The 23,868-nt window shown below is 40.2% G+C and overlaps 1 protein-coding gene across 1 annotated transcript in view; it reads right to left on the minus strand.

Annotated features, from left to right (window-relative positions):
• Positions 1 to 23,868, minus strand: part of HHAT (hedgehog acyltransferase) — a gene marked incomplete at its 3' end in the record, with an annotated part of 135,795 nt that overhangs the window by 89,877 nt on the left and 22,050 nt on the right. Inside the window, exons 6-7 of the mRNA XM_081312858.1 lie at positions 23,043 to 23,246; positions 4,605 to 4,776 (exon numbers count right to left, since the gene is read on the minus strand). Coding sequence (XP_081168984.1) covers positions 4,605 to 4,776; positions 23,043 to 23,246 — 376 coding nt within the window. The remainder of the gene's footprint in view (positions 1 to 4,604; positions 4,777 to 23,042; positions 23,247 to 23,868) is intronic.

Here is a 23,868-nt window from a genome sequence, read left to right on the forward strand (position 1 = left end):
GTCTCCCAGTTTCTAGGCTGATACCTTAACCAATACACCAAACTGGCTCCCAAATTCCTAATAAGCATTAGAAAAGCATTCCAAAATTTCTCAAGTACACTGGAAGATACAGTCTACTTCATAACAGCTGCTCAACAAATGCCCATATTTCCAAATCTATAAGCATCAATTACTAGCATTCATTTTTATTAAAGATTCGTTTTTCACAAAGTGATGATGAATGAATGAATTTAATGAAATGAACATAAGAAGACTAGTTTTTACGTCTACAAAAAAATAGCAGCAAATGAAAATAGCATGGATTTAATTATTGGTTCCCTTAGAACAGGGGTGTCAAACTGCCAGCCTGCAGGCCGGATGCGTCACGAGGAAACCGTGCCCACTCCATTGCTGACAATGGAGAAAAAGCTCCGATACGTCGCACGATGTCACGTGACGTCATGAATTTGACATGTCTGCCCTAGGAGTAAAGATATAACTGGACTTTAGTGATCTCTCAAGCAGAATGTTTAATTGGTATCACAGGTATCTCATAATTGGTATCTCATAATTAGTCACTCAGCCTATCTGGATGGAGAAAAGTACTCCCTCGAGCATTTTGTGCAGCACAATGAACATGGACCACAGAAAGAAAAGCAAAGAATCGTCAAAGGAGAAAAAGAGGATGGTGATAGCCAAGCATGGTAAAACATCTCCAAGTAGCTTAATGTTCCCGTGACCATAATTTAAGGTCCATGGAACTGTAGCCCATCTCCCAGGACAAAGCTACTAGAGGAAAATTGACCCCAGATTAAACAGAAGGATAGTTTGAAAGGTAGAGAATGAACCAAGGAAATTTCAAAAAAAGATCCTGGCTGACCTCCAAAATCAAGGTACAACAATGTTAAGTCACAGCATCCTTCATTGTCTGACTAAAAGTGACTTCCCTTACAAAACACCCAGGAAGACCCCACTTCTGAAAGACAGACACAAAAAAGATTGGAGTTTTCTAAAAGGCATGTTGACAAGTACAGTTCTGGGAGAATATATGTTGGACATACGAAACAAAATTAGAGTGTTTTGGTAAGCCCTATGTTCACAGAAGGAAAAATTAAGCGTTTAAAGAAAAGGACATCATCCCTACTATGAAACATGGAGGAGGTTCCATAATGCTATGGTTACTTGTTTGCCTTTTACATTGCAAACCTTGAATCTGTGCAAGACATAATGAAATCAGAAGATGTTTAAGGCATTCTAGAGCAAAACATAATGCCCAGTGCCTCAGTTGCATCTCACAGGTCCTCCAGCAGGATAATGACCTAAAAAATAAATTTTGGAAAATCCAAGAATGGTTGAAAAGTAAACAATGGACTCTTCTGAAGTAGCCTGCTATGAATCTTAATCTGAGTCCTATAGAACATCTATGGAAGGAGCTAAAACTCACAGTTAGAAGAAGGAACACATCAAATCTAAGGTAACTCGAGCCATTTGTTCAAGAAAAGTATGAAAAATTACCATTTGACAAGAGTAGAAGTCTTATTCAGAGCTGCAAAAAGTGTTCGATTGTAGTTACTGCTTCAAAAAAATATGCTATGAAATAGTAGGTTAGGAGTGCCATAATTATTTCCATGCAATTTTTATTTTATTATTTACAAGAATATGTTAAGTTATACATCAAGCAAAGTGTCTGGTTCTTTTAATTATGGAGTTAAAATATGTTGGATGACATTTACTTGTGTCACTTTCAACTTATTTCACAACAAATCAAGATTTCTTTGGGGGGGAAATTGAGAGTATCAGTACTTTGATCACATTTGTACTCCCAAGTCATCTCAGCTACATAACTAAAACAAGTAGGCATGTATACTAGGCAGCAGTGGTACAGGAAGATACTGGGGGGAGATGATCACAACGGAAAAGGCATCGTTTCATACCATTCTGGAGAAAGCAATGGTAAACTATTTCTGTATTTTACCAAGAAAGCCATAAGGACATGAAATATAGAATGATTAATGATATAGTACTGGATGAAGGACCTCCCAGGTTGAATGGCATTCAACATGCTACTAAGGAAGAACTAATCATCTTTCAGAGTACTAATGTATTTATGTCATGGCTAAATTAAAACCTTTGGGATGTCTAGTTGTCATGTAGGAAAATAAAATCTGAAGCTAAACACAGAATGAATACGGGAAAACTCAACAATGTAAAAGACGAAATAGGTTGACTACATACTGACACACTACCAATGTGAAATGGACAAGACCTGGAACTGTTTACTACTCAAGGCATGAAAATATACCATGAAATAATGGTATTGTTTTCATAGTTTTCAGGAAGGATATAACAAGGGCAGTATTTGGGAACAAATATTATCAATTAAACTTTGTGGACAACACTTTAATATGATTATCCAAGTTTATGCAGCAAGCACTGATGCAGAAAAAGAGGAGACTGATAAATTTTACGGTCAGATTCAATCTGAAATTACCAGAACATGCAAGAAGATGGCTGGAAACTAGAATACCAAAATTATTAAGAAGAAAAATGTAATTGGATTGCATGAGCAATCAAAACATTCAAAACAAAGCAAGAAAATGACTTCTGCCCATTCAATGATTTCTTCAACACTAACACAAACTTCCAACATCCAACTGATACCTATACACATTGCACTGCGCTACAATAGCTTTAATTTCACATGCTAGCAAAGTAATTATGTTTAATGCTGATGGATGCTAGAAAATTGAAATAGTCAAAAAATATCAGAAAGAAGTTAATATGGGCTTCATTTATTATGGAAAGATTTGTGGTTGTGCCAAACATATCAAGCTGTAGAATATCCTCAGGAAAATGGCAATTCCAGAACATTTCACTGACCCCCATGAGAAAGTATACACAGGCCAGAAGCCACAGTCTGGATGGAACAGGACAAAGCAGATTCCAGATTAGCAAAGGAATGCAACAAAGCCACATACTGTTCCCTTATTTATTCAGCCCAGATGCTGAATGTATCAAGTGAAGCTGAATTGGAAGAAGATGAGTGTGATTTTAGATTTGGAAGAAGAATCATCAATAACCTGCATTATGCAGATGATGCTACTCTAACAGTTAAAAGTGCAAATTATCTGGAAGCTCTAAGTAAAATAAATCAAGGAGCACATTGGAAAAATGAGACTAAGAGTAAATATAAAGAAGACAAAATTAATGACAGCAGATACAACAAACAGCCTTAAAATTGACAATGAAGATATTGAAGTGGTGGGTAACTTCTGCCATTTGGGATTGACAATAAAAAGACCAGTAATCGAGAAATTCATCAAATATTAGCATTTGGTAGGGTAGCAATGAAGGCTTTGAAAAAGATATTCAGAATACTTACAAAAGCCCAGCTACCTAGATAAGACTCCACTACTAGGGAAAATGGAAGAGTAGAAGAGGATGATCATCAGCAAGATGGATGGACTTGATTACATCAGCATGTATTTCGGTACTCATTGTTAATCAGTTGTGGGAGGCACAATGAGTACCAAAAATGATGAATACCAAACAAATTTTTCCCATAAGGAATAATGTATGAATTACAAAGCAGTCAATAATGACAAGTTATCACTTATGTATCAAGTACCAAACAATGAGTACCAGGACAAAATTTTCATGTCAAAATGTGTTGACTACAGTATGAAATTCAATGAGTTTCAAAGCAATTGAGTACCACTGTACAGTATATAGTATATGACTAAGAATCAAAAATACAGCCCTTATAGGATTCCAGCATAAAACATGATAAGCTGTGTTGAGAAGGGGAGGTAGAGAATCTACCTTGCACTTCTGCTGAGATACCACTAGTGGCTTGACCATGTTGTCTATGCAATGGAATGATACAAGAACTTGACTAGTCATGTCAGCCATTCTTTAAATGGCAAGTTACATTTAACAAGCACCATATTTGGTAGAGTGAGAGTATAAATGGATGGAAATTGGTGAGGGTGATTAAATACTTATTATTTATTTATTTATTTATTTATTTAGTTTTCTATACCGCCCTATTCCCGAAGAACTCAGGGCGGTTTACAGGGCAGCATATAAAAGACAATATAAAAAGATAATATAAAATTAAAATGAATTAAATTAATTAAAGCCCAACAATTAAAACAATATTAAAAAGCTAAAACCCCTTCAGTCCAGGCCTGATAAATCGAAAAGCCAGGTTTTCAGGTCCCGGCGAAATGAACGCAGATCAGGGGCGGTCCGGAGTTCCTTATGGTCCCTTTGTTATTTCTCTGCTTACTTTATCTTTTTCTAACCTAAGCATGCAGCTTCCCTAGCATGGGAAGCCAAATAGAACTCATTCCTAGTAGCCCAATGAAGACATAGATACATTACTGCTTCCCTTAATGAGAAGGCAATGTTAATCATCTGTGGATATCTCTAATTTGTTTGTGCTGAAACCAAGCAATGTTCGAAAAAGGTAATTATTTTGGAATTCTGAATTGTTGCTGAAACCCATTCTGTTCCTTATGTTATTGGTGAGCCCACTGGGGACAAAGTTCCTACACTGAGTTAGGATTAGCCACCTAATAAATACATAGCAATCAATTCTATACACAAAGACATACACTCACCTAACGTCCAGTATGTTACTGCTTCCAGGTGTGAAATGCTACTGTAGATAGCATGCATATACATAAAATGAATCATCAATTCTGCCAACCACCACCAAATCAAAATACGAATGGCTCCCCAGATGAAAATAGATAGTTTGGACTTCCAATTGCAGGATTGTTGTTTGCTCATCTGTATTAGAATAAATTAAAGATTAATACTATATAGAACTGGATTATAATTGACTATTGTATCAAGCAATTTTTCTTTCCTTTTTAATTCCAATCAGAATCTTTATTTAGTCTTTGTGTTTGAAAATTAAAACATGTGAACAATATAAAATATATCGTGCTTGCTGATAGTCTTGGATTTTTGTAATCTGAAGAACATATGCATTTAATTGTGATACGGGAGGTATTAAAGAAATTTTAAAAAATGGCAAAACATACAAAAATACTGCTCTAGGGAAAATCAGTTTTCAGATGAATAGGACTGTTTAACAGACAAATTGAGGCATAAGGAATGTGTCCTTGCAGCTCACAGCAGCTGTGGTTTTATCAGAACATCCCCATAGCAATCGCTGAATCTCAGGATACAAATGTTTCTTTTAACATATGTATTTGTAATACGTCTCAATTTATCTCCTCCCCTTCTGTTATCTATAGAAAACAATCATTACACTCTGTAGATAACAGAAGGACAGGAAGTAACCTGAGATGTACTACAAATACATGTGCATGCATGCATAACTTTCCCCTCCTTTCTGAAATATATAATACACATGGATGTATTTGTCTGAAGGGGTGTGTCTCTCACTTTCCTTTTGGAAGAGAGCGTCTCCAGTGCGCACTGTTAAATAAATAGATACTGCAGGGAGCCTTGATTACTGCTTTCTGGGTCCTGTGTTTGATTCCACACTACCAAAACAACACTCTATAGAGCAACCTTCTGTCCTCCAGATGTGATACACCAGGAGTCCTCAACCTTGGCAACTTTAAGACTTGTGGACTTCAACTCCCAGAATTCCTCAGCCAGCTGGCTGAGGAATTCTGAGAGTTGAAGTCCACAAGTCTTAAAGTTGCCAAGGTTGAGGACCCCTGTGATAGACAACTCCCAGAATTCTCTGGGAGCCTAATCTATCATGCTGTTGAAGGCTAGTCGTGATTGTCATGTAAAGATCATACATATGGTATCTTATTTATCTATCAAATTTATACACCAACCATCTCACTCTGAGTGAGTCTGGAAAGTGTCAATGCTGCAAACATTGACATGTTTTTGCACTGACAATGTAAGAGACAGCCTTTTGTTTAAACTGCTTCACTTTGAATCTTGTAGGGAGGGAATATTCTAACAGCTATTTTGAGAAGATAAGAAGCCCGTGTACAGAATGGGAGGAGAGACCTCATATGTGAACCTAATTGGATAATGTGATTTATGACGTGTAGATAAGGGCGGGGATTGTGTGTGTGTTACGAGGGATTTGGGGGGAGGAGATTTCAGATTCTGGCATCCCTCCATGACTGCCGATGTTTCGTTTCATTACTAAGACTTCTTAGATAAATAATTATGCCAGCAATTTGTTTGATTTGTCTCATTCATCGGAACCTTGATATCATGCCAGTATCTACCTTCTTTCAAAGGGGGGTCCTGAACCCCCACCGCTGTCTCCGGTAAGAGAGATAAGCTGGCAAAGATTCAGGGAAGAATCCTCAAGATGGAAAAGGAAGGCCTGATTGCTGGCGAAACTTCTGAAGAGGAAATAATAAATAGATTTCTGTGGGAAGATGAATATGGGCCGATCTCCAAACATCAGCAGATAACTGAGCTTATCTCGTTGTCAAGCTGGAACCACTCTAGTAGAGAAAATGGAGGCCAGACTGTGCGGCAAGAGGCCTCAGAAGCAGAATGGGGAGGAGATGTCATATCGTCAACCACTGAGAATCTGGGTGAGTGGAAAATCCTGTCCGCAGATCAGACTGCCTGCCAGACCCAGGAGTCCTCTGCCAAGCCCTCCAGACCCATAGAGACAGAGGACCCCAGCCTGGGGCCTCTGCAGCAATGGGAGGTTGGGAAGCCCCCACAAGTGAAAGGCCAACAACCTCTGAGCTTGCCCCAGCTAATGCAACAGCTGGGGGTGGTGCAGAAGCCTGGAGATCAGGAGCTGGTGGGAGGACAACAGCAAGGGTGGGAGCAGCAGGACCCAAACATCCAACCCCTGAACGTACAGCAGGACCAGTGGGGCCAGCAGCAGTTGGGGCCCTGGCAACCATTAAATCAGCAACCAGAGTGAGGCCAGCAGTGACTGGAGACACAACAACAGCAGTGGGGGCCCCAGCAACCATTTAACCAACAACCAGGGTGGGGCCAGCAGCAATGGGGACCCCAGCAACCAATGATGAACCCACCCTTCAGAGCAACCTTCGATGGGGACCCAGAGAAACTTATTTTCTTCCTCAACTACGTACGTTCTCATTTGAATAGCTGGGCCCATCTCTACCTGGACCCAGGTGCTATGGTCGATGTGATTGCATCCAGCCTAGAGGGAGAAGCATCTGAATGGTTGAACAATTTATATAACGAGCAGGTCCCTGAATTGGAAGACCCCCACCTTTTCCTCATGGGGCTAAGGGAAAGATTTGAGGACCCATCCGTCGCCCTCAGAGCGGAAGAGCAAATCCATAAGATAAAGCAAGCTGGCCGGCCTGCCGGAGTTTCAAAAGCTGGCCGGTTGGATACAGTGATGGCCTGAGCAATCCATAATTCATCTTTTTAGAGAAGGGTTAGATGACTACCTTTCTCTGGCATGTATCTACCAAGCTGTAACTGACCAACTGCATGAATGGTACCAGGAAGCAGTGAAATTAGATGTTCAGCTCACCCACTATAAGAAGCCTCTCCTACCCAAACCCGAGCCAAGGTCAGAACAACCTGAATGGCAATCACCCCCACCAAGATCTCCAACTACTGCGATGGCTGAAAGACCCAAGCCACCTGTAAACCCGGCAATTAAGTGTTTCCAATGCAGACAGCAGGGACATCGAGCAGCGAAATGCCCGGTCCCCTTTCCCCAACAGCAGAGCAGACCAGGATAAGCAGTGAGGAAGAGACCTGCACAGCAGCTAAAGGGAGAGAAATCCAACCGGATGACACAGGAACCTGTTGTCCAGGTCACATCCCCCACACGGGAGGACGCCGGAACTCAGACTGGATCCACCCCAGTTCTACTCTCTTTTGACAGTGACGACGAAGTGGAGAACGACCCGATGGTGAGTCGACGCATCCTACCCTTTTTATTGCCTGACTATCCTCAAGTGCCCTCCGCTTCCCAGACACTTGATCAATGGGTAAGGGGGTGGGAAGAGGTTTGGAGAAACACGAAAACGGCGTTACAGAAGACTTCTGAGACTTATAAAAAACAAGCTGATAAAAAGAGGGCTCCCCAAAGAACATTCCAAGTGGGGGGAAAGGTTTATCTGTCAACTAAATATTTACGTCTCAAATTACCCAGCAGGAAATTGGGAGTGAAATTCTTGGGGCCTTTCCCCATTGTGAAAATCATCAACCCAGTCACAGTAAAATTGAAACTCCCCAGACTTTTGGGGAAAATTCACCCGGTGTTCCATTGCAGCTTACTGAAACCTTTTCGAGCCTCCACTTTAACACCTCCCCCTAAGAAAGCTCCTGGATCCCTCATAGTAGTGGGTCAGACCCATTATGAAGTGAAATGTATGCTTTTTTTTTTTATTGAAAAGTTTTAAAATACAGTTTTCCTTTAAAAAACCCCCCTTCCCCCTCCCTGTTCCCCCCCTACCTCCCCCCAACCTCCCTCCCTCCCCCCCTCCCTCCACCCCCCCCTCCCCCCCGACTTCCCAGAGCTAAATACAAGGTATATATATATAAAAAGGCAATCATAAACAACCATATACTAACAAGTATAAACTCTAAAATCCATCACTCTCTAACTTATATAGGATAAGACACACCTTAACAATATTAAATATATATAAAAAACTAGAATAAAAAAAGGAAAAAAAAAACCGAAAGAAGACTTATTCGAATGCTACATAAAACTTCTTAACCCTATACTTGTTCTGAATAAACTCAATCCATTTTCTCCATTCCATAATATAACGTTCTTGCGAGTGATCTTTCAAATAAGCCGAAATCTTCGCCATCTCTGCCAGGTCGGAAACCTTTAAAGTCCACTCTTCTATGGTCGGCAGTTCCTCTTTCTTCCAATACTGACCTATCAAAAGTCTTGCCGCCGTAATTAAGTTCAACATCAGCTTGGTGTCCACAACTGTAGCGTCTACAATTATTCCCAGCAAAAAAAGTTGCGGACAAAACTTTATCCTCTGTTTAAAAATCTTCTGCATATTCCACCAGACTTTTATCCAAAAAGCCTTAACCTTCTTGCATGTCCACCATATGTGAAAATATGTTGCATCTTCATCACCACACCTCCAACATTTAGGCTGATAATTCGGATACATACTTGCAAGCTTTTTAGGATCTAGATGCCATCTATAAAACATTTTGTAAAAGTTCTCTCTTAAATTTTGAGCTTGAGTAAATTTTACGTTCCTCACCCAAATCTTTTCCCACGTGTCCATTGTAATAACTTCCTGGATATTTTGGGCCCATTTTATCATGCAATCCTTAACAAGCTCTGTTTCCGAGTCAATCTCTATCAATGCAAGATATATCCGTTTAATATGTGCTGATCCCTGATTTCTAATCTGCTTTATCAAATTTTCATCAGTCATTGTAAATCCATTTTTCTGGTCTTCTTTCCACCTGGCCTGTAATTGGATATATTGAAACCAAGTTTGAACAACCTTCTCTTCTCGCAAGAGGCTATATGATTTCAAACACCAAACATTCCTTTCCAGGCTTAAAATTTCCTTGTAGGTAGTCACATCATGTTTGAAACCAGCATGTATATTTTCTATTGCGTGTTTTGGAATTGCCCACAATGGTATCTTGCTGCTTAGCTTATGTCTATACTTCTTCCAAACTCTCAGCAATGCCTGTCTTAAAATATGCATCCTAAACACAGTATCTACCTTCTTATCATACAACAAATATGCATGCCAGCCAAACAACAAATCATGGCCCTCAAGATTTAATAACCTCAATTGCGTCAAATTAATCCAATCGCTTATTCCTACTAATGCAGCAGCTTCATAATATAATTTAAAATTAGGCAATTTAAGGCCACCTCTCTCACGAGTATCCTGCATAATCTTAAGTTTAACTCGTGGCTTTTTCCCTGCCCACACAAATTTATTGATACCACGCTGCCATTCCTCCAAATTAGAATCTTTCTTAAGAATCGGTATCATTTGAAACAAAAATAAAAATTTGGGCAGGACATTCATTTTCACTGCTGCAATCCGTCCCAACAAAGACAATTGCAATTTTTGCCAACTCTCCAATTCTTTTTGAATTTTCCCCCATAGTTTTTCATAATTATTTTTATATAGCTTTGTATTAGAGGGCGACAAAATCACCCCCAGATATTTAACCCTTTTAACAATCTCAAATCCAGTTAATCCTTCTAAGAGAGCCTTCTGTGAAACTGTCATATTTCTAGCCAAAATTTTAGTTTTCTGTGTATTTACTTTAAATCCAGAAACCTTCCCATATTGTGTTATTATCTCCATCAGGTCCACAACAGAGTTCTCTGGCTGGGTCACTGTAACAACCAGATCATCTGCAAATGCTCTCAATCTATAGTCCTGACCTCCAACTTGTATCCCCTTAATTTTTTCCGAGTTCCGAATCTTAACCAATAGTATCTCTAATGTTAACACAAATAACAAGGGCGATAACGGACACCCTTGCCTTGTGCCCTTCTCAATATTACATGCTGCTGTCAGGCTATTGTTAACTATGATTCGGGCAGTTTGTTTTTGATATAATGCCCTAATCGGCTGTAAAAAATTTTCCCCAAAATCCATTTTATCTAAAACTTTCAACAAAAATTGCCAATTCAATTGATCAAAGGCCTTTTCAGCATCTATAAAGATTAGCGCTGCAGAGATCTGGTTGTGCCTTTCCAAAAACTCTAGCACATCAACTATATGTCTCACATTATTTTTCATTTGCCTACCACTAATAAACCCCGTTTGATCCCCATGAATCACCTGTTGCAGAACCCTCATCAGTGTATTAGCCAAAACCTTAGCAAATATCTTATAATCTGTATTTAAAAGTGATATTGGTCTGTAATTTTTAACTTGAGTAGCATCCTGGTCTTCCTTCGGAATCAAAGAGATAAAAGCTGTTCTCCAAGACGGTGGCACCTTTCCCCCCCTCTGAATTGTCTGAAACAGTTCCTTTAACGGCTTTATCATCTCAAATTGTAAATTTTTATAATAGGCCGCAGTCAAGCCATCCGTGCCTGGCGCTTTATCCACCTTCAGTTCCTTAATTGCTGTAAGAATTTCTTCTTCTGTAATCAGTTGATTAATCCCCTCTTTTTGTACTTGCGTAAGAACCGGGATGCTAGCATTCTCCAAGTATATATCAATATCTTTTACATTAATTTCCTCTTTAGTATATAATTTCGAATAAAAATCCACAAAAGCATCCTTAATAAAATTCTGTTGAAACACAACCCTTCCTTTATACTCAATCTTATCTATATTAGAGGCCCTTTGTTTTTTCCTCAGTCTATAAGCTAACCATCTGCCTGGTTTATTAGCGTTGCAAAAAGTATTGTGCCTGGCAAACCGCAGATTGGTTGCCACTTGATCTGCCATTAATTTATCAAATTGTCCTCTTAGCAGTCTAATAGCCTCCTTGATCTTCACATCCTCTGGATTCAAAATCAAAGCGTTTTCTTTTTCCTTTATTTCATTCTCCAGTTCTTTCCTTCTAGTTTCCACTGCACGTCTATGTCTATTATTCATATATATCAACACCCCTCTCATATAGGCCTTGCTAGCATCCCAAACCATGTCCATAGAGGTACCCTTATTCATATTAATCTCAAAAAAATCCTTCATCCGCTGTTTACATTCTTCCACATTTCTCTGATTTCTAAACAAATTCTCATTTACGCGCCACGAGCGCCTGTCTCTTTTCTCCTTATCAATCTCCAACCAAACTGGACTGTGGTCAGAAATAGTTCTTGCACAAATCTTCACCTTTTTAGTTCTCAAAAAAAAATCATTAGTCAACAAAATAAAATCAATCCTCGAAAAAGATTGGTGTCTGTCAGAATAAAAAGTATAATCCTTCTCCTGCAAGTGTCTCTCACGCCAAATATCTCGCAATTCCAGGTCATCCTTCATTTCAAAAAAAGATTTAGGCAGTCTAGCATGACTTGGAATGCGCTTAAAAGCTCCAGCCTTATCCAACTGCACATCCAAAACACCATTCCAGTCTCCCATAAAAATAAAAGATTTATAATCCAACTGGGTAAGCTTTGTGTGGAGTAAGCTAAAAAAATCAGCTTGTTGTTGGTTAGGTGCATATAATCCAACTAGAAGCGTCTTTTTACCTTCTAACAACAGCTCAATCATAACATATCTTCCATGCTTATCTGCTTCAATTAAGTCTGCTGTTAAGGCACTTTTAACATAAACAACCACTCCATTTTTCTTATTCTCTGCAGAGGCAACAAATTGCGTACCCAGTCTCGAGTTCAATAAATGCTTTTGATCCAAAACTCTAATATGCGTTTCTTGCAAACATATAACATCTATCTTAAATTGTTTTAAATATTGAAAAACTTTCTTCCTCTTCTGCGGTGAATTTAGTCCATTAACATTCCAGGTTAGAAATTTAGTTGCCATGCATATCCTCCAAAAGCTCTTGGACCACAGCTTTGATAGGACTAATTTCTTTAGGCCGTGCTCCTCCCACAGCTTGACTATATGTACGTTGTGAAGAATCTGAAGACTTTTGCTGATCTTGTTCTTTTATTTTCTTTGCTCGTTTTAAAGCAGCACGCGTTACTCTTTGCTCTCTAGGATCATCCAAAGAAGTTGTAGCTTGATCTCCTCCAGCACCACTTTCCTCTGTTTCATCCTCTTGATGTTCTCCTTCTCCAGATCCCTTTCCAGCTTCCAGAAGTGTTAATGGGGTTGCTTTTAAGACATTATTGTAGAAATCACGCGCTTGCTTCACAGTAATCAGCCGATACCTTTTACCTTCATGCATCACCATCAGCCCATCTGGAATCTCCCATCTGAACCTTATATCTCTTTGCTTAAGCTCATGCACGAGAAATGTATAGTCCTTCCTTCCCCTTAAAATCCTTGGAGGAATTTCTTTTAAAACCAAGACTTCTTGTTCAGCAATCACCACTTTGGCATCATAGGCAGCTTGTATAACTTGATCTCTAATCTCTCTTTTTGCAAAATAAACCACCACATCTCTAGGCAACTTTCTCTGTCTGGCAATCCATGAATTCACCCGAAACACTTTATCCATAGCTGCTCTTATTTCAGATGCTGGCTGGTTTAATACCGCTTCAAGAGCCTCAGAAATCAGCTGCTTTAAATCTTCTTTAATATTCTCTTTTAAGCCTCTGATTCTGACAGCAAACTGCATCTGGTAATATTGGGCTAGGCTTAACTCCCTTTCCACTTTGTCTCTTGCATTTTCATTCTCCCGTGCTTTTACTTCTAATATAGCATTCCTTTGAGCCAGATCATCCATTTTTTCATCTAATTCTTCCACACATTCCGCCACTTTATGCACTGAAGACAAAATGTCTACCTTCATCACGCTGAACTTCTGTTCCATCCTCTCTTCCATTCTCTCCTCCAATTTCTCCAATTTCTCCTCCATCTGTGCAAATTTATCACCCATTGATTGATTGATTGATTCCAAAAGTTTATCCAGAGCATCTCGTAAGTCCTTCGATGTCAGCGCTTCAGGAGGGTGCAACGCCTGTAGTGATGATTGTTGCACCGGCGAGGATCCACCGCTCCGAAGAGTTTTAGGGGGAGGTTTCGCCGCCATCTTTTAGTCCTCAATTATGACGCACTTTCACTTAAAGTTTAAAAAGTCCAGCAAGCTAAAGAGTATAGTAAAATAATCCTCTTCACCTTTGCCTCTTGTACCGCTCTGCCTGCTCCTTTAAATCATAGTCCTTTCTTCAGGCAGGGATGGTTCGCAGACGCCTGGCTCTGCTCCAAGAAGTTCGGAGCAGAGACGCCGGCCAGCTGGGAGCAACCCAGGCTTCGGGGGAGTTCAATCCTTCAGCCACCCAAGCTCCAAGCTCAGGCGGCCCCGGAGAACTCTACCCCTACCTGGGGCCTCACCCCCTCCTCTTCTCCCGAGGAGGGGGCTTCAATTTCGCCCGAACAGCTGATCGGCGCTGTTTCGGGCGAAAAAACAAACAGCTGAGCCGCGGGCAGCCCGGGAAGGCTGTCTTCGGCGCCGCGCCGCCACCGGAAGTCCAGTGAAATGTATGCTTGACTCTAGAATCTTTAAGGGAAAATTGCAGTACCTAGTACAATGGGAGGGATACCCATTGTCTGAAGCCATTTGGGTAAAATCTAGCGATGTGAAAGCTGACAGGCTTATCAAAAGGTTTTATGAGAAACACCCCAACAAACCAAGAGTCAGCTCCTAACTTGTGTTTGTTTACATTACGGGATCTGTTTTTTTAAGGGGGACCGGATGTCAATGCTGCAAACATTGACATGTTTTTGCACTGACAATATAAGAGACAGCCTTTTGTTTAAACTGCTTCCCTTTGAATCTTGTAGGGAGGGAATTTTCTAACAGCTATTTTGAGAAGATAAGAAGCCCGTGTACAGAATGGGAGGAGAGATGTCATATGTGAAACTAATTGGATAATGTGATTTATGACGTGTAGATAAGGGCGGGGATTGTGTGTGTGTTGCAATGGGTTTGGAGAGAGGAGATTTCAGATTCTGGCATCCCTCCATGAGTGCTGATGTTTCGTTTTATTACTAAGACTTTTTAGATAAATAATTATGCCAGCAATTTGTTTGATTTGTCTCATTCATCGGAATCTTGACAGAAAGTTTACAAATAAAAGTCATAAAACTATTTAAAAGTCAACATTAGAAACAGATTTAAAAATAAATAAAAGCAATAATAAAATAATAAAAACAAAAACAAAAGCAAATGTAGAAAGGTAAAGCAGAAGGAACACCCTCAAGCCACTTACTACCCCTAGGGGTTGTCTAGAGCTAGTAGATCCCCACGCCAGCTGACACAGCCAGATCTCCAGGGCTTTTGCTAGCCACACATTAATGTTGTTATCATACTGCAAATAATGTAATTCACTGAGTCCTGATCTTTGATCCAGGGAGCACTAGTAATCACAAATGATGCAAATGGTCATTAGCAGGCGCACTAATCCATCTACACATGCATACCATGTGTGTGCCAGTATAATAGAAATATTCTAAGAACCCTAAATCTTACTGGATGTTAGCATTCTCACCAAACATTTCATGTGGAACACTGACATAAAAATTGGTAATCTCTTAAGATTACCAACTTTTAAAAGTATTCCACAAGCACAACTTGGAGGCAGGTAGCATGTGTGCCATCTCCCAAAAGCCATATCCACTGATAATGTTTCTGCATTAAATAAATTGGGGACAATTCCAACAATGGGTGGAACCATTATTGGAAGCAGTTTATTACATAATTACTTTCCTTAAAGAAAATATATTTCTAAGATATAAATGAAGCAAAAAAGGAATTGATTGTAAATGTGATAATGGCAGCTAGATTAGTGATGGTTAAATATTGGAGACGGAATTGGGATATTCGCAGAAATGCGTGGTATAATGAAATATGGAATATGGCAATAAATGATAAATTAACAAAAGAAATTAAATTTAGAAAAGGGATGATTAAAGTAAATAATTATAATGAAATATGGGATGATTTTATAAAAACAGTCTTGGTGGAAGGCAAAGGAAATAAACCTGCTCAAGAATATATGCTGTTTTGGAGGGAATAAAGGCACAATTGAAATATATTGTATATCGTTAGTTGTAATATGAGAAGAAATATAGGTAATAAAAATGGTCTCCAGGGTGTGGGTGCACTGTAGTATTTGAATTTTTATATTGTTTTTATTTAGATATATATGTGTTATGTTTGTATTATTTGTATTTGAATTGTGAAAAACATATGTAAACAGAATTAGTTTCAGTTGAATATCTATAAATGGGAGTGCAGCCTCATGCAAAGATTCCTTTTCTGATCTCAAACACCAGATTAGTTTGCCAGTTCAGACTAATAAAGTTAATCACCTACCATTATAAGTTCTTTTTAAAAAAAAAAAATTCTGTGGGTATTTTAAATTCTCAGTCGCATGGCATCATGAGTTGCAGCATGATTTTATTATTACATAAAAATAATGAATTTATCTAGCATTTTTAGCATTAGAATTCCCTTGCCTCAGGCATTTTGATAACGATATACAGCATTTAGCTGTTGGATTATATGGATAAGCTCCTAACCCCTCAAAAAAAAAACTTTTGACATTTTTTTTTAAAAATAAACATCTCACTTTATACCACCAGTGAATTATGGTCATTGTCTTTCACATTGATGACTTTCTCTAAATTCAGCTTATGAAAAGCAAGCTGAATTTCCCTAAGCAAGTTTGATCATTCTGTAACATTTCATTCAACCTGTAATAGCTGGTAGAACTCATTCGAAAGGGAAGTATATTATATTTGAATATATCATCAACATTCAAGCTTTTATCACCTGTTGAGATAATTGTTCCTAAAACAAGCTTTTTGTTCACAGATGTATCAGGGAAGTGATATAATGATTCTGATCATTTAGGCCAGGAGTCCCCAACCTGTGGGCCGGGGACAGGCTGGGCAGTGCATGCATATGTGTGTGCACACCCCCTCACTCGCGCTAGCGCTGCGGCCACGGGGTACAAAAACAGGCTGCCGCCGGAACTTCCGGTGGCGACGCGGCGCCGAAGACAGCCGTCTCCGGGCTGTCCGCTCCGCAGCTGTGTTTATCCATCGTAAACAGCGCCGATCAGCTGTTTAGATGGATTTGAAGCCCCCTCCTCGGGAGAAGAGGAGGGGGTGAGGCCCCAGGTAGGGGTTGAGCTCTCCGGGGCCGCCTGAGCTGAAAGTTTGGGCGGCTGAAGGATTGAGCCCCCCCGAAGCCTGGGTTGCTCCGAGCTGCGCAGCGTCTCTGCTCCGTGATTTTTGGAGCAGAGCCAGGCGTTAGCAACCACCCCTGCCAGAAGGAAATACCCTGGAGTATCAAGATGCAGGCAGAGCGGTACAGGAGGTCATGGTGATGTGGACTTTTATTTTTACTCTCTAGCTCAACGGATTTTATAGCTTCAAAGTGAAAGTGCGTAACAAGTGAAAGTGGGAAAAGATGGCGGCCAAAACTTCTAAAGCTCTTCGGAGTGCGGGGTCTTCCCCGGTGCAGCAGACCTCGTTGCAAGCTTTGCTTCCTCCTGCACCTCCTCCGGCATTGACGCTTAAGGATTTACAAGATGCCTTTGAAAAGCATTCACAATTAATGTCTGATATGATGGATGAAAAGTTGAAAAAGCTGGAGGAGAAATTGGAGAAGAAGATGGAAGAGAAGTTTAGAGCAATGAGGGAAGACATGTTGTCTATAATTGAAAGTGTAGCTGAATGTGTGCAACAGTTGGAGGAAAAAGTGGAGGATCTCAGTCAAAAGAACTCTATATTAGAAGTAAAGGTATTAGAGATTGAAAATATAAGGGACAAAATGGACGGAGAATTGAGCCTTGTTCAGTACCATCAGATGCAGTATGCTATTAGAATTAGGGGCTTAAAAGAGAATCCTAAAGAAGATTTAAAGCAGCTGATCTCTGAGGCTTTGGAAATGGTATTGGGCCAGCCAGCATCTGAAATTGAGGGAAGCATGGATAAAAAATTTTGTGTAAATTCATGGATTGCAAGACAGAGGAAGTTACCCAGAGATGTGATGGTCTATTTTACAAAGAGAGTAATTAGAGATGAAGTCATTCAAGCTGCTTATGATACTAAATTGGTAGTTGCTGAGCAAGAAGTCCTGGTTTTAAAAGAGATTCCTCCAAATATTTTAAGGAGAAGGAAAGATTTTGTATTTCTTACACAGGAACTTAAGAAATGTGATATCAAGTATAGATGGGAGATTCCAGTCGGACTGGTGGTGATGCACGAAGGTAAAAGACATCGTCTGGTTACTGTGGCCCAGGCACGTGATTTTTACAGCAACGTGTTAAAAGCAACCCCCCTATCACTTCTGGAAGCTGCAAAGGGATTTGGCGAGGGAAAGCCTCAAGATGTTGCAGATAGACAGACAGAGGAGAATGGTGTTGGAGGGGATCAAGTTACAGTTTCATCGGCTGCTGCTGGAGAGCAGAGGATGTCGCGCGCCGCCCTAAGACGAGCGAGACGAGAGCGAGAGCAAGACCAGCAGAAAGTCATGGAACCTCCAAAGTGTACTTACAGTGAAGCTGTGGGAGGGGCGCGGTCCAAAGAAGTTATAGGGGCCATGTCAGATGTGCTCCAAAAGCTTTGGGGCGTCAAGATTGGTGACTAAATTTCTAATTTAGAATGTCAGTGGATTAAATTCATCATAGAGGAGAAAGAAAGTTTTTCAATACTCAAAACAATTTAAGACTGATGTTATTTGGTTGCAAGAAATGTATATTAGGGTTATGGATCAAAAGTATTTATTGAATTTAAGATTGGGTACGCAAGCTCCTAATTAACAAGAAGTTGATTTTTCTTAACTTACTACACATAAAGGGTACTTAATTGGATTATAAATTTTTTTAAATTTTTTATTTTTTTTTCATTGGAGATTGGAATGGTGTTTTAGACGTATAGATGGAAAAAGCGGGGTTTTTTCTTTTTTTTTAAGCGTGTCATGAGTCATGCTAGATTGCCTAAATTTCTTTTTTATTTGAACTCAAGGATGATCTGGAATTGTGAGACATTTGGTGTGATATATGTAAGAACTATTTTTGATCATAGTTCAGTTTGGCTGGAGATTAATAAGGTTAATAGAGATAGGCGCTCTTGGCGCGTAACTGAGAATTTGTTTAGAAATTAGAGGTAAATACTAAATTAATATGAATAAGGATTGGGACTAAGAAATTTCATTTAGCATTTGAGTAAAGCTCCTTTTCTGTTTTCTTCTTTTTTTTATCTGTAATATTAATATTGTTTGTAATCATTTTACATGAGCTAGAGGGTGATAGAATTAATAGTTTATTGTAGATAGCATATGGATGCTTATGTTTGTTTTTCGCTTCTATACCCTGTATTTAGCTCTGGGAAGTCGGGGGGGAGGGGGGAATGGGGGAGAGGGATAGGGAGGGTTAGATAGGGGTGGGGGAGGGGGGATTGATAAAGTTAAAATGTACTGTAAAACTTTTTAAATTAAAAAAAACAGGCTGCCGCCGTGCCTCGAGGCATGAATATGGGACGCCGCCATGCCACAGGGTACAAAACCAGGTTGCAGCTGTGCTGCAAGGTGCAAAAGTGGACACAGCCGCACCACAAAAATGGATGCCGCCATGCTGCAAGGTGCAAAATGGCCACCACCACGTTGCAGGGGGCGGAAATGAGGCACTGCACCATGCAAGAACAGGGCAGGGTTAGCAAGTATCACGTGGGTGCTAGCCCCACCCCATTTGTGGTGTGCATGAGCTCATGGCCCCATGCACATGCACACATGTGTGTAAAATGCTTCCCCCTCCCTTTTCCTCCAGTCCACCAACCGAGAAAGCTTGGTGACTTCTGATTTAGGCAGAAATGGGATGAAAGTGGAGGGTATATGACTTATATATATCAATTTTATATTTCTTACAACATCTATGAAATTGTTTAATAGGATTATATATCTGATATCTTGCTCAACAGGATTACTGATCTCCTCCTTCCATAAGATTATTGTAGGTTTTTGTTCTATTATAAATATAAATATAAAGTAGAATTCTGGAGAGCTTTTAAGAAGCTATTTCCTTAGTTGTTGCAGAAAAAGGAATAAGGAAACTCCTCATTCAGCCAACTTCCAATTTCTTTACTTGATTTTTCCCCCCTCCATTTTTCCTCTGTTCATTGCTAGGAAGTGATTACACACATGATTGGCTTATTCTCCATAAAGAATAGAAGATTACTTAATGACTCTTATTATAGTACTTCTTTCAGCAAGCTTGCCAGATGCTTTCACCAGACTGATTCATCTTTAATGACATCTTACTATCTGCAACTACTTTAAAGAAACTATTTTCAAAGTACTGAGGAGGAAAGAGAAAACAAATTCCTACAGTGTTGTCAATTCAGTTATGATGCATGTGAATCAGACTTCTTAAGGCATGTAGACACACCTGTTTCCTGTTACATAGCCAACATTAAAATACTAAACTGTGGATACCAGCTGAGATGTTTAATTTCATTGCAAAGTAGGAAGCAACGTAGTTCAAAATTCTGTCAACTTACTGCCACCAAGTCACCACAGGACAACTCTACACAGTCAACTCATCACTGGGACAGCTCACCACGGGCAGCTGGAGGGAGATCCAGGTGGGTAGGCAAGCGGATGGACAGCAGTGCCTGGGGGCTCCCCATTTTCACACTGCTCACTGTCACCGCACCAGGCTCCGAGCAGAAGAGGCCGGGGATGGCAGTGGTGGCAATAAGGGTGGGAGGCAGGGAAGCGATGGCATCAGCAATGGTTCTGAGCTCGGTGCAATGGCAACATAGATGACAGATGCAAGCCTGGTGCAGTGGTGGCAGCAACGGCAGTTGTGAGCCCAGTGCAATGAAGACAGCACAGCAGCACACCAGGCTCGGAGCCGCTGCCACTACCACACAGGGCTCCAAGCCTGGTGCAGTGGTGGTCGCTGGGTGTGTGAAAATAGGAAGCCCCCAGCCGTCACTGCCTCCCTACCACCCATCCAGCTGCTCTGTGCGCTCTGCCCATCTGCTTTCTCACCTGCACAGGTCTCCCTCCAGCCACCCGCAGCAACTTATCCCTGCAGCAAGTTGCTATGTGAAGTTGTCCTGCGGTGACTTGGCAGTAGCAAGTTAGTGGTGGCGGGTGGGCTGCAGCACGTTGTCCCATCTGGACTTCAGGGAACATACAGGGATTGATCAGAACCTCTAACAGCCTGATCAACCCAGCCCCAATACCCAGACCTAAAAAAGAGTGATGGCTGCTGAGAAGTTAAGAATCTAAGAAAGAGGGTTCCTCAAAGGCAGGATAGTTGTAAGAGAACTACGAGAGACACATTACAACACACAAAACAACTCCCTATCATCAATGAACTTCATATGTACTAATACACTTTTTCCAAATTTTATATAAACATCTAGATCTATTTTATCAAGAAGAACAGCAAACTGTGCTCTACTTTTCCCAGCTCCCTTCAGAGAGACCATTTCTATTTAAAATAAATTATGGAAACAGGCCAATATTTAAAACATCCATTTAAAATCTTATCAACATGAATTTTTCAAGTAAGAAAAATACAATTAAAATAGCTAATGGGAATAATCATCTAGTATAAATTCAAAAGGAATTTTCTAGCATGAATTCCCAAAGGGGCTTGTACCAGTGCTATTAAAAAGTCTCTCTTTGAATGCCTAAAACTCTGATTTTCTCTCCAGGCCCCCACCCCTGAAATGCAATCAGCTCTATACAGACAGCTTTCATGTCCCACATGGTTGAAATTATTGTTGAGAAAACTGAGCTAAATCTAATAGCAAAAACTCAATATCCAATTCTAAGCATCACCCTAGCTTCAGTTTACATGTTCACAGAATCAGAATCAAAAGGAAAGGGTCTGGCATAATAATCTAGCTATTCAACACAGGAAATCTAGAGTTAGCATATTCCCAACAGATATTCTACTTCCATGATAGCCATCTCCTACACTTTATAATTGGCTTCCACCATGAAGCTACGCTTCTCAAGATTCAGTTAAATCAGGGGTGTCAAACTCAATTTCATTGAGGGCCGCATCAGCATTGCGGTTGCCCTCAGGGGGCCTGGTGGGTATGGCCAGGGTGGGCGTGGCCTACTGGGTGGGCGTGGCTAGAGTGTGTATTGCCTACTGGGTGGGCATGGCCAGCTCTACATCATTCGCATCAAGGGTGCCTATGGGGGCCTGGGCAGGAGTGGGACAGATCTGAGGGTCTCTGGCAGAAGGAGGGTCTCTGGGCCAGGGCCAAGGCAGTGGGGGCCGTTCCCTCACTGTTTCCAGGATGGGTTCGCGGGCCACATGAAACCACTTCGCGGGCCGGATCCGGCCCCCGGGCCTTGTGTTTGACATGTCTGAGCTAAATACTCAATTGAAGTTAAAATTTCTGGAACTTATACCCAATAGATTTAGCCCTGCTCCTGGGACAGCATAGACCAAGTCTTTCTCATCCTCAATGTCTTTGAAAAAGACTTTTCTAGGCCGTTATACCCAATTTTTCAATACATCTTCTGAAGCTGTTTGAATTTATCTGCATAATTTTTAAAAGTAATCTTTTTCAATTTAGTATTCCAAAATGGCACGGGGTTACACAGAAAAATTCAAATTATTACTTTACTTTACTTTTCATGATCTGAAAATTATAAGAGGTGTGGTGGTTCAATGGCTTAATGGTGCTGGAAATCAACTCTGCACCAGCGGTTCAAGTCCAAGCACTGCATGGCAGAGTGAGTTTCCATCACGCCTCAGCTTCGGTCCACCCAGCAGTTCAAAAGCTTGTTCTACGCGAGTAGATAAATAGATACCACCTCCATGGGGAGATGAATTGGTGCTCCATATAGGCAGTCAGCTCTGAACCTTCCTGGTTGCAACACCCATTTGTGATGCAGCTCCAGAGAAGGGAGGGGAACTTAGATGAGTCTGCAGTAAGAGCAGCTCATCTTTTTTTCTGGGGTGAAACCAGCTCGCCCTCCTGTAGTGTACCTTGGGAAGCGCATGAGTGTCTCTCAACAGAGCTGGTAAACTGGCAGCCAATCTACTACTCTACAATAGTATTGTGGTCTCCTGGTTAATGTAACAATACCATATGCTAATCATCATCATCTGAAAATTATGGGTCTATTTCTGAAGAGTAAAATAATATCAGAGGGTTTTTTTTCTAATGCTTGACATTTAATCAATTGCATTCCTAACATTCATTCCACCTGAACTATTATCAACCAATATTTGTCATGCCAATTCTGTATTTTAGTATTTTCTCTCTTGTATAAATGCAGACATTTGAACTATTTACAATTAATTCTGTTTTGCTAGAATGTTAATTTAAGATCCATATAATCCAATCAACACTATGCCCATGCCTTTATTAAATGTAAACTCTGGGTTCCCACTACCAGGGAAACCATTTCGTGCATGTTCATTTTGGTTATTGACATGATGTAAGATATTAAAAAAGTGGCATCAGAAGCAATACAAAAACATATTGTCAAGAACATCAAATCAATCCAAATGTTGTTACCTGTGTATAAAATTCATCAAAGGTGATAACAGGTCCATTGTGAAACACAGGATAATAGAATGTATATGACAACATCCAAAGAAATGAATGCTCAGTAGTCCTATCCCAACAATATTCCAGACTGAAGCTTGTATAATAGAGACAGCGCACAATCAGGGTGAAAACTAGTAGATAGTACTCATTTTCACAGGCATACCAGCCTCTCTGAAAAAAATGAAACCAATCTGAATATTATGTAAAAAATAATATAGCTATTGAAAGTAATATTCCATACCCCGAAACCTGAGACCTGCATGTGTACAGATTTATAAACAAAAGACTCCAGAATAGCTTTATATTATCCAAACACTTCCTATGGGTTTTATTGGCAAAAGGTAGCATTAGACAAAGTTTATGGAATAAACAAATTTATTCCATAGCTATAGCACTATAGCGATAGCACTTATATCCACTTCATAGTGCTTTACAACCCTCTCTAAATGGTTTACAGAGTCAGCATATTGCCCCCAATAATCTGGGTCCTCATTTTACCGACCTCAGAAGAATGGAAGGCTGAGTCAACCTTGAGCCAGCCAGGATCAAACTGTTGCTAGTCAGCAGAATTAGTCTGCAATACTGTATTCTAATCACTAACCACTATGCCACCACAGCACCCAATTATTTCATTAAATCTATTCTAAGCCAGCCTCATTATGGAATTCACCCCATGCATTTAGGAAAAGAATCTTCCAGGAAGCAAAAGGAAAGTGCTACATTATCCGAAACTCCCTTTCCTCAGCAACTTAGGCCCACAGTGTAAAGTAATATTTATTTCTATTTATACATA

This window comes from Vipera berus (genome assembly GCF_964194415.1).
Source record: "Vipera berus genome assembly, chromosome: 1".
Taxonomy (NCBI): Eukaryota; Metazoa; Chordata; class Lepidosauria; order Squamata; family Viperidae; genus Vipera; species Vipera berus.